The sequence below is a fragment of the Cystoisospora suis genome (assembly GCF_002600585.1).
Source record: "Cystoisospora suis strain Wien I chromosome Unknown contig_2268, whole genome shotgun sequence".
In the NCBI taxonomy this organism is placed as follows: Eukaryota; Apicomplexa; class Conoidasida; order Eucoccidiorida; family Sarcocystidae; genus Cystoisospora; species Cystoisospora suis.
Window position 1 is genome coordinate 1 of NW_027155067.1, and position 11,075 is coordinate 11,075.

Consider the following 11,075-nt stretch of genomic DNA (forward strand, 5'->3'; position numbering starts at 1 on the left):
ATGTTTGTGCTTGGATTCTCTGTCTCCGTCTCTGTGCCGTGGACGTCCATCTGCAGAGGGACTCGGACTCAGCGGTCTTCTTTGGCCGCGCGCCTCCGTCCTTCTTCATCTTCCAGCTTCGGCGATGACCTGGTACTCTTCGAGTGGCCACGGTCTTTGTCAGGAGACTCTTGTCTTTTTGAGGGGGATCTGCTCACCCCCTCGGTCTTTTGTTTTTCGTGGCGCGTGTGTCTACTGGAATTCATATGCCGAGGACACTTCTCTCCGGCGGCAAGCTCTCCCCCTAGTCGCGCTGCCTCAGGTCCCCTTTCCCGCGCCGATCCCGGTCTTTTCAACACGTCCGAATGTCCTCTTTCCTTTCGATCTCCCTTTGATACCGGCTCGTCTCTGCGGACTCTCGAGTCTCTCGAATTCATACGACCTACTGATCCCGATGGCCGCCCACTTGAATTCCCCTTATCTTCCCCTGCTTCCAAGCAGTTTGACCGTGATCTGTGCACACCTTTCCGCGCCACCCTGTCATCTTATCATCAAGCAAGCACAGCTAATACATCTCTTTCCTTCCTTTCCTTTTATGGCTCGTCCCCACCTCATCTATCTATCCCTTCCTCTCTCTCTCTTCATCTACCTCTCCATCACTACCTATCTACCTACCTATCTCTCTCTCTCTCTCTTTGTGTGTCTGTGGACTTACTCGATTCTTTTTGTCCCACTTTTTTCCCTGGCTTCTTTCATGAATGGCTTCAGGTGTATTCACAAGTCCTCGAGCTACTTGATACCCCGCAACACAGACGCCTGTCACAGGCAAAGCAACGGCTGCGATCACCCCGGCCCCGACGCCTTTAAAGAAGCCTCCTACACCTTGCTGTGTCGCTCCAACTGCTGGGAGAACGAAAAGAGAGGCGGCGCCTGCAGCTACGCCTTTGCCTACAGATTTCAGACCACTTGATAGACCTGCTCCTGCGTCTTTCGGCTTCCTCGTTGAAAAGAGACCTCCTAGGATCGTCCCTTCTGGAGACTGAAGGTCTTCCGGCGTAGGGTGACGTGAAGCTAAAAGACCTCCTGGCGGTGTTGCCTGAGAGACCGGAACCATCGCCCAGGCTATACAGAAAAGAAGAAGAAAAAGAAGAGAAACAAAGACACAAGCAAAGAAAGAGATGGAGATAGAAAAAAGAAAGAGAGCGGGAGAGAAAGAGAGAGAGAAAGAAAGAAAGAAAGAGAAAAAGGGACGAAAAGGCTGAGAAGAAAATGAAGAGATATCAATAGACTCAGAACAGATAGAGACATATTCATACATACATGTACATCACCCATGTGCATACATAATCATACATACATACATACAAATTCATATATACATGGATACATCTATACAAGGTAGATATAAGGTGGATAGGATCGAAGGAGTCTGCGTGGATAAGACTGTGTATGGACAGGAAACGGATGGATCTAGATATACATCTATGTAGATATATATGTATATGCAAGTATGTCGATGGAAGGAGAGAGGAAGGTGTAAGACAAGAAGAACAAAGGAAAGAAAGAGAGAGATTGCAAAGAAGAAGAAATAGAAGACTATACAAGCATACATGCCGTTCATCGTTGAAGGCTAGTTGGTAGCTAGGAAACAGCCAAGAAGAACGAGGCAATCCTACAGAAGGGGCTAGTTTCACTCCTCTCCTCCTTCTTCTTGACACTCTGGAAGAGACTGACCATACCCTTCATATAAGACCATCTTCTCTCGAAATTGCTGCTCCTGTTCGTCTATCTCTACCCCCACCGAGAGATACAGATGCCAGAGATACAGATAGATAGGTAGATAGATAGACTGAAGAAAGACAGATATGATTCATCTCGAGTCATTTCTCCGTGAAAAGAAGCTAGTTCTAGTGGCAGGTGTCTCTGTCCAAAGATATAATTGCTAGATAGAGATAGATAGATAGATGGATAGAAACGGATAGCTCGAAAGGATGAAAGCACCATCTTTTGTATTGTGAAGTCATTGCATTTCTTCTTTATGAGACGGGGAAAAGCTCTAAGAGAGAGCCGCGTGTGACTCCTTACACGTCATGTCTGAAGTTCCAGATCGATGTGCTGACGTCGATTGTCCCCTTGCTCCAGGGCGAGGAAGAGATCTCGATGGTCTCTTGAACTCCCCAGTGCCTCCTGCACTTCCGCTGCTACTGCCGCCCCGACTTAGGCCATGACTCCCCCCTGTCCCCCCCCCGCTTTCATTATGGGACGACGAGGACATTTTAGCTCGTAGATCAAGGTGGGGAGAAGAAGAGAAAGAAGACGAGGAGTTAGACTTCTTACTGAAGCTCTTCTCGCCCGATCGATGAGATTTTCCTTTCTTCTTTTTGAAAAGAGAACCTCTGGATGCAGAGGAAGACGACGAAGAAGAAGAATTGCCAGATCCACCGCCGGCCGCAGATGTTGACGATGACGATCGACAAGAAGAGAAAGAGCGAGAAAGCCCTTTCCACGAGAAATGTCTCGAGAAAGATCTTCTCCCTGGCCTACTAGAAGAGGCGTCAGGTTTCTCACCGTATTTATCTGCTTTCGAGTAAGAAAAAGCTGTCTTTTCACGAGAAGGGAGATCTCCCTCTTCTTCTGCTCCACCCCCACCTCCTGCTGTCCTGTTAGGAAGATGCGAGAAGGTCTTTGGCCCCCCTGGACTTCCAGAAGAGGACGAGAAAGACTGAAGAGGCGCGGAATACTCCCCCGTTGTACGTTTATGGCGGGTCGTTTCTATAGGGTCACTTGCTTCTTTCTTTGAAACATGATCCTCTCCTCTTTCACGGTCACAGGAAGAAAGTCTCGAGGAGGTTCTCTTGGATGAAAACAAGCTTGTTCTCCCCGTTCTATTCTTGTCCTTATGGTGAGCTACAGAAGAGGCAGAAGCAGACAGAGAAGTAGAAGGTACGGAGACGGGAGGAGGTACAGGAGACGAGGGAGAAGAAGAGATTTCATGCGATGGCTCAGCTGCCTTATCACGGCGACGTCGACTGAAGAAAGGCATTATACATCAGGAGGAGAAGAAACACCACTCTATCTCTCTTTCTCTATAGTCGACCGATCTCTGTCTATCTCTCTCTCTATCTCTTGAATCGATCGATGTCTGTCTCTCTATCTATCTACCTATCTATCTCTACCTCTCTCTTTCGAACTCCCTTACACTCTATTGCTCTTCAATTCCAAGAGATAGACTCCATCGGCACCTCCAGGGGGAATCTGGCCCAGGGAGAAACAACCGACTTCAGTGGTTCTTATTCATTCTCTCTCTCTCCCTCTATCGATCTATGTTTGATGTATCTATCCATCTCTCGCAATACGTGGTAGAGAAAGAAGAAAGACGTAACTCTGTCTCTTCTCAAGACTCAATTTTATGAAGAGACACGAGATGTGTGGACATGTAGAAGAATGGAGGAAGATCTGACAAGAAAAGAATCGGTCTAGACAGTCGTCGCGATAGTCGAGAAGATTCGATAGCAGAGCAAAGCTCTGTGATGGGATGAAGAGAAGAAAGCAAAGGAGAGAGATCCCGGATAAGAAACAAGAGGAGAATAGGATGTCTCTCGACTTTTTCTTCGATACCCATGAAAGAAATGCGATAAGTTTCGAGGGACCCGGCATACGAACACAAGAAATCGGAAAGAGAGTTCAAAAAAGAAGACAAAGAAAAGTCTCGACAGGAGAGGAGTTGCGTTACTCCTTGACAAAGAAGTGTATCTCTCCTATTAGCACGCAAGACAGGAAAAATGATGAATGGGGAGGGTTTCTACAGGAAAAAATCAGGAGAATAACGGAGTGAAAAAGTCTAAGGAAAACAGGAGAAAAGCCTCTCGTCTTCTTCGGTTGAACGTCTCGAAAATAATCTGCGGCGCTCTTCAACACTGCCAGCCGAGAAGATGGAGAGTGCGCCGGAGAGATAGAATAGAAGTGAGCGAAAAGAAGCCTTCAACTAGTGCAAAGAGCGTTTATCTTTCTTTCTTTTCATGAACGGAAGACTACAAATTCACAGACTCTCCTTATCTCTCGTGAAACACATGGAGTGCAGCGGCGAGAAGCCAACGAGGGAAAGAGACGCCTATGCGGGGAGAAAGAAAAAGATGAAGAAGAGATCTCTTTCTGGTGATGCTAAGCTCTTGAATGTGTGAAGAGAAAAGAAATACAACCGACACACAAGAATCCTTTGGAAGCTCTTCCTGCTCGATCTTTACATGCTTCCGAGGCAAGAAGCAGAAGAAAAGGAGAGGAAGAAAAACAAGGAAGGCCAAACAAGGGTGTGTGGCATCGGTCTGTTTCAGAAAGAGGATGGCGAGAAGCAAAGAGATGACACTTTCTTGAGAGTCAGAAAAATGAGACGTCACGAAGAAAGAAACAAAAGAACAAGCTGGGAAGAGAAGGAAAGGTCGGCAAAGACGAAAAAGCGATGAAGGAGCCTACGGACGGAAAACTTAGCCCATGTAGAAAGAAGGACAAAAAGGAAAGAGACAGACAAGGCGACTGACTGAGTATGAAATAGAGAACTGTAGCTTTCAAGATAAGACTAAAAGAAAAATCACATCCGATGGAAGTGGAGACATGAAAGCGGATGAAGCACGTTGGTTGTTTGAAACACAACATCACCCCAAGAAACACGGGAGAATCAGTGAGAAAGAAAGAAAACACAGCACAAGAAACCACGGATAAGAATAGAAAAAAGAGAGACCTTGTGTCGACGGAGAGCTCGATAAGAAGAAGGAGAGCGGAGACAGTCAAAGAAACCACGATGGTGGATCGCCTCCTGGTATCATGCTGATTGGATCACCGCCGGGCTGGATGATCTTCGTTCTTTTTGCATCTTCAACTTCTCTACGCCAAGGACGCGTTCATCTCTAATAGAAGACGATGACGGGGGTTAACAATGATGGAGGGGCGGGGCGTCCCTTAAGAGGCGTTGTCAGCTGCAGAACCGAAGAAAAGCCGCTTGTGACACACACGTTATCTACGGGTTTCTCCGTAGGGCAGGAGGGAACTCGGCTTACAACGTCAGTCTCGCCTCTTTGGAAGCTTTCTTTACTTTGCAATGCATGTCTTGTCCAATCCCCAGGTTCTTTGACTATCCGACTCTCATCCAACCGAACCAAAGAGCTCTACTTGCTTCATCCAGGACCGGTCGTTACTAGACTGATGTGTTCGCCGGAAACCCATCTTCCCCGTTGTACGGGTGATGTATATGCGAGGATAGCACACCATGATACAGACCATCTTCTTCTCTTAAAATATCTAGAAAGACACGTCTGTCTTCTCGTCATGTTCCTGTCGGGAAGGTATACAGTTAGGAAGGTGTACAGAAGATATCCTTTCTTCTTACGGACTGTACGGGCTTGTTGAAACACCGCGATCTAAGGCTTGTTGCACATCTTCCTCACGCCAACTATCGACTCATCTATGAAAAGAGATAGGCGTATATTCGGATATAGCAGGGGGAGTCTCAGTGGCTCGCTATTACTCCGGTGTTGTGAGGCTTACAGCTGCACATTCTTAGACTCACTTTCCTGTACGAATGTATGGGTTGGAGGTCACCGCGAAAGACGGAGGACGCCTACGACGCTCCACGCCCGTTCTCTCAGCTTTTCACTGAACCTCCCGATATACACGTCCTTCAAAGTCGTAGGATGGTGTTGCATTGTCTCCAAAGAAAGCTTACGACTACCCCTAAGTCCTCGTTCATTCACACTAGTTGACAGGCCGTACCCTCCTGGTCTCCATCTGCGTGTCAGTGGTACCAGTAAGAATCCCTTCCATTCTGCTCCTCTGTTTTCAGACCTCGGTGCTCTTTCGTTTCGTACCTTTCTGTCTCGTCTTTCCTTCTATCTCCAGTCTCACTCATAAATTCTCAATACAGCATAACAATCTCCAGCAGAAGCAAGTTGTAGAGGAGTAGCCGTAGCAGCATGGGAGAAGAGAGGGATGCGACCGCCGCTGGAAACTCAAACCTGTGGTCGCCGCGCTCCTCTTTGAAGAAAGAAAGCAAAAGGTTTACTTATCTTTGTTATCGAAATCACTTCACCTTCTTTCTTGATTCACTTTAGCCCTTGTCTTCTTCATCTCTCTGGTCATCACGTCCCTCCGTTCCCATTCCTTTTCCCATCAAGAAGAAGGAACGTTCTTTCCTTCCTTCGCGCGGACCAACCACATGGCGGCAGCAGCAGCAGCCTAGCGCTGCTTCTCAACTTCAGACTCAGCAACAGACGCCTACGTATCGCCTGTTCTCCGATGTTCCTATACGAAAGGTGGAGCGTTGCTTTCTTCTGTCTTCTTTTTTGTCCGCTCTCTGTCACTTTTCTCCTGTCAATCGTCCGTTCTTAACGTGCTTCAGTTGTTTACAGACCTTCTCCCTCCGTCGCCCCCGCTCCCGTTCTTCTATCCAGATAGTCACTCGATTCTCTCCCGTTTATATCGTTTTGCCATAACTCTTCCTTTTCTCTAGCCTTCTTAGGCTTTTCTTATCCATCTGAAATCAGACTGTACACACATGTTGCCATACAACTTATGGTACGTTTGGACATATAGCTATAACCTCGCCGTTCCTGTTACCTGAGCTTCCTTCTTTCTTTCATTCAGTCTGCAGATTCTTTCGTATTTCCTTTCCCCCCTTCTTTTCGTCTCGTCTTCGACTCTTTTCCATCTCTACCTCTCTTTCGCAGCGCTCAATACCATCCATTTCAATCTCAATGTAGCTAATTCTACCTGCCTCTTCGCTAGCCATCATCTTTCCTCTCTTCCTCCCCTTCGTCTTCTCTCCCTTCTCTCTTACAATTCCCCGGGCTATCATTATCTATCTCTTTCTCTGCTTTCTTCTTTTCCATCTCCTCCTCTCTCTCGCTCCTGATAAATCCGACTTCTCTTTTAGGAAAGCGTCTGATACACAGGGGCCCGGGTGAATACAGTAGCATAAATCCAGCTCAGCTTGTACATCAAGAAGCAAGCAAATTTTCGCCCCTTCTCAAAACAATCGAAAAGTAGACACACGTCCCAAAACAGAAGCTGACAAGTCTCAAAACGCTTCGTTCCGTGACCCCGCCCGCACTGGTGTCATCTTCAACTTCTCTATCTTCTTTCTTCATCTCCTAAAGTTTCTAGATCTCTTAATAGAGTGAGCCTATATAGAGGACATTCACCGGCAACTCTTCCATCTTTTTCTTCTCTTAACTCTTCTTTCTTATTCTCCGACCCATACATAGGGGGATCTTCTTTCTCTCAACCCAACAAGATGGCAGCTCCCGGTACACCCGACGGCCCTGTAGTAGGCCCGCCTCCGGAGTTGTGTATCTTCCCCTATAGAGATCCCAACCTTTCTCTGCATCAGAAACATAAGATCATTCTCATGAAGAGACGTGTACGTCTTCAACAGGAAGCTTTGCTCAAACATCGACAGCAGATGAAAAGCAGTGTCAGTAAAGGTGCAGCAACAGGAGGAGGAGGGGGAGATAAAAGCCACCAGGCAGCTTCTTCTTCTTCCTCTTCTTCTTCCTCTTCTTCTTCTTCTCAAGGACAGCAGCCACTTCTTCTGACGTCGCCTCTTACAGGTTTTGAAGTTAACTGGATCATGGATGATTCCAACCTAGAAAGGTATCTCTTCTGTCTTTCTTTCTCTTCTCCTCTCTTCTCTTCTCTCTCCCTGTCGTGTCTCACTTCTAGAAATTCATTTCCTCATACACAGGCAAGAAGAAGTGTATGCACTTCAGATCCATTCCACCTAGCTCTCTCATCGTTGGTGTAAGTGATCTTATCTCCCTCTGACAGCTTCTTACCTCTTCTTTTCCTCCTTGTCTTCCTCCTCAACCCTTATTTGTCCGTGCTTCCTTCTACACATCTCTGTACACATGTATCTGCGCATATCTAGGAGGTATGGAGACTGTTCTTTTCTCGCTTCTTTATGCCGTGCGAGTGGCGTTTCGACTATCACACACACCTCACAAAGAACCATTTCAAGTGTACCTACATCGAGAAGGAGACGGGTGTCTCCTTTCATGCCCTCATAATGCCACCTCGTTGAGTAAACGCAGGAGTGCAGGAGGGCCCTAATCATCATACCTAGGCTTCTTCAAGACACCAAGAGGACAGGGGCATACCAACTAAAACACACCTCACGGCAGGTGTGAAGGAATCTATCCCTGGGCTGTCCTTGGAGCTGCTCCTGATGGATAGACTGCCGAAGTGGCGTGAGACAAAGGAGAGGACGGGGGGGGGAGGAAGAAAAAGAAAAAGTTGTAGCAGTGAGGTGAAACGGCCAAGACGACAGGAGGGACCAAGGTCTTCTTTGATCAAAACATCCACCATATCTATCTCTATGTGTTTCTCTCTCTTTCTTGCTTTTCATCTCTGCTTCCCTAGGACTCTGTCCGCATGGCCATAGATTGAACTTACGTATCTCTATAGATAGATATACACATGCATGCATAGATAATAGACATAGGTAGATTAAAGATAATTGGATGAATAAATATGGCATGTGTGTCTCCTAGAGTCTTTCCGTTTCAGCAGACTACCTCCAAGGTTCTTTCACATGATCTCTGTATGTCGTGCATGCATTCTGTGAAGTGTTCTCTTCTAGAGGACCTCCTTCCTATCGTCACACGCACCTGGCTCTTTGGTTATCTTGCGTGTGTTTATGAAGATTTCTCCGAGCTCGAGAATGGAATGTTGCAAAAGCCTTTAGTCTTTTGATTGAAACGATCAAATTTAGGCGTGAAACGAAGCCTGAGAGATTAAAGCCTAAGGAAGTCTCGAAAGCTAATGAGACAGGCATCATGTATCGGCGTGGCTTTGATAAATACGGACATCCCATTCTCTACGTCAGGTCAGGAACTCCCCATTTCACTTCATTTTTCTCTCCTTCTGTCTGTCTCTCTCTCTCTTCTCTCTCTCTCCTCGGTTTCTCTGTGTCTCCGGTTGCTCTTTCTTTCTTTGGATTTAAGAGCTGGCTGGATGAGAGAATGAGGACATGCTGTTTGCGTCCGCTTCTCTTCGTCTAGGGGTTTGTTCTTCTTTTCTTTCTTTCTTCTTCTAGTTAATGAGGGGCATGTGTCTCTATCTGTCTGTCTTCACGGCAGTTCATATCGATACACGTGCAGCTCCTTACCTCTATATCTTCTCGCCCATGTATTTTTACCATATAATATATATATATAGAGAGAGAGACATGTATATTTATCTATACATACACGAGCAGATCATTGTCTGCGAAGAGTTCATTGTGATGTTCTATGGAGGTTTACATGTGGAGTGTATCGACAGTCTTCTTAGGCTCTGTGCACGAGATAAAGGAGAGGGAAAAGCTCCCGCCCTAGTTCAGCATGTGGCTGTACACGCTCCCACATATATAAAATAGATAGACTGACTTTGAATAGATGGGTAGATACCTAGCTATAGAGGGCACATTAGGATAGGTTAGAGAGTTTAGTGTGTAGAATCTTTATAGCCTCATCTTTTTTCTTTTAAGATCGCGACGTCAACTCATCATCCCCAGCATACCTTAATGAGAGAAGGAGAAGATCTAAGAAACGTCTACTCTCGTCTCCAACGTTTGCGCCTCCGCTAGGTAGATCCATTTCTATCATCTCTCTTCATCTTTATTCCTCACTGCATGTACGAGTAGGTAAGTATCTCTCTATACATAGATACATAGGTAGCTTAGAGAGAGGTAGACAGATAGACAGATACACCTGTATATGGACAAGTCCTTTGTGTTGTCTTCTTCCTCTCATGCTGAGTGCATGTGAAAGCCTTTATCTCTTCTTCTTTTTGTGTAGGCCCGGTAAAAATCCTCCACAGAACAGCGGAGATGAAGCTGCGGGAGAGAAGTCGATTAAGCTTCTAGTGTATATGCTTGAGAGAGCCGTTCAGTCGCTAAAACGCCAGGAAGGCAAGAGTGGGATAACGTTCATCATAGATTATAACGGCTATACCAATGCCAATCAACCTCCTCTTGGTGTAGCTCTTCGTTTCGTCGATATCTTTCAAAATTTCTATCCTGAAAGACTCGCCTCTGCTTTTGTCATTGACACTCCCTGGTACTTCTCTGTAAGTCACACAGCTCTCATCATATCTTCCCTTCTCCACTCCTCATTCTGTGCTCGCCATAGATAGAGAGATAGAAAGATAGATTACAGACAGATTGATCAATCAAGAGAGATAAAGATAGATAGATAGATAAGGCTCTTTACATAGCTGTTTGGAGCTAGGAGGGGGCAGAGTAGAAGAGAGCGGTGGTAGGAGGAAGGAGGGGGGAGTGAGATAGGGATATATGGCTGTGTTCTTGTAGTGTGTGTGTCTCTGGCTTTTTAGAGAAGAAAAGTCAGGAGAGAATTAGAGCAGAAGAGAAGCACGGAATGTCTTTTTGTCAGAGGGAAGGGACAGAGAGAAAGCTAGTTGTCTCTTGAATGGCGGGAGGAGTAACAGTAGTGAGATAAGTGATAGGCCTAGATCAAGCTAACCTTGAAAGCAGTCCTTCGATAGGATAAAAACGAGAAAGGACTTTGAAAGAAACAAACTCATGTGGATGGAGAAATGTGAGGCGAGCCATGCTAAAATCTTATATATCCAGTGTATAGATACATATGTATATATGTATGTATCATGAATCCATACATGCATATTCATACATAGGGCGGGGACGCGTAATCTTGAGATAGGACTCCACGCAGGTTCTGGAGGAACGGATAGATAACACGCCGTGCCTCTTCTTTTCTTGTTCTCCTTCATCTGCACGTTCTCTTTCTTTTTCGGACTGGAGGCATTCGCTGTCAGTGTGTGTTGTTCTCTCCATCTACACCCGCTCCGTTTCTCTCCTTCTCCCCGGCCATCTCTCCTTTTTTTTGTGGGGTGCCTGTCTCCTACCTCCGTTTCTTCTTCATCTACTACCACACATCTATATCCTTTACAAGCTTTTCTTACACCTCTAATTCTATTCATTTATGTAATGAGACAGGAGGAACAGAAGGCAACTATTTGAGTGAGTGAACTGCATGCTTGTCACACGGTCTGTTGTAGCGAAGTGAGCTATAGAAAGATAGATAGATAGA

At 46.0% G+C, this 11,075-nt stretch overlaps 2 protein-coding genes across 2 annotated transcripts in view; one reads left to right on the plus strand and one right to left on the minus strand.

Annotated features, from left to right (window-relative positions):
* Nucleotides 1–688: 688 nt before the first annotated feature.
* On the minus strand, nucleotides 689–4,943 carry CSUI_004772 (uncharacterized protein; the record flags this gene model as incomplete). Its single annotated transcript, XM_068064956.1, has 2 exons — nucleotides 2,065–4,943; nucleotides 689–1,101 (listed from the first exon to the last, which is right to left on the minus strand). Coding segments are annotated over exons 1-2 (1,371 nt in total), but the record flags the coding sequence as incomplete, so codon positions are not given.
* A 635-nt stretch (nucleotides 4,944–5,578) lies between these two features.
* The window catches only part of CSUI_004773 (cral trio domain-containing protein), a 7,922-nt gene continuing 2,425 nt past the window's right edge, over nucleotides 5,579–11,075 (plus strand). The window contains exons 1-3 of the mRNA XM_068064957.1: nucleotides 5,579–7,620; nucleotides 8,669–8,851; nucleotides 9,804–10,074. Of these exons, the coding sequence (XP_067923062.1) occupies nucleotides 7,262–7,620; nucleotides 8,669–8,851; nucleotides 9,804–10,074 (813 nt within the window). The 5' untranslated portion in view covers nucleotides 5,579–7,261. The remainder of the gene's footprint in view (nucleotides 7,621–8,668; nucleotides 8,852–9,803; nucleotides 10,075–11,075) is intronic.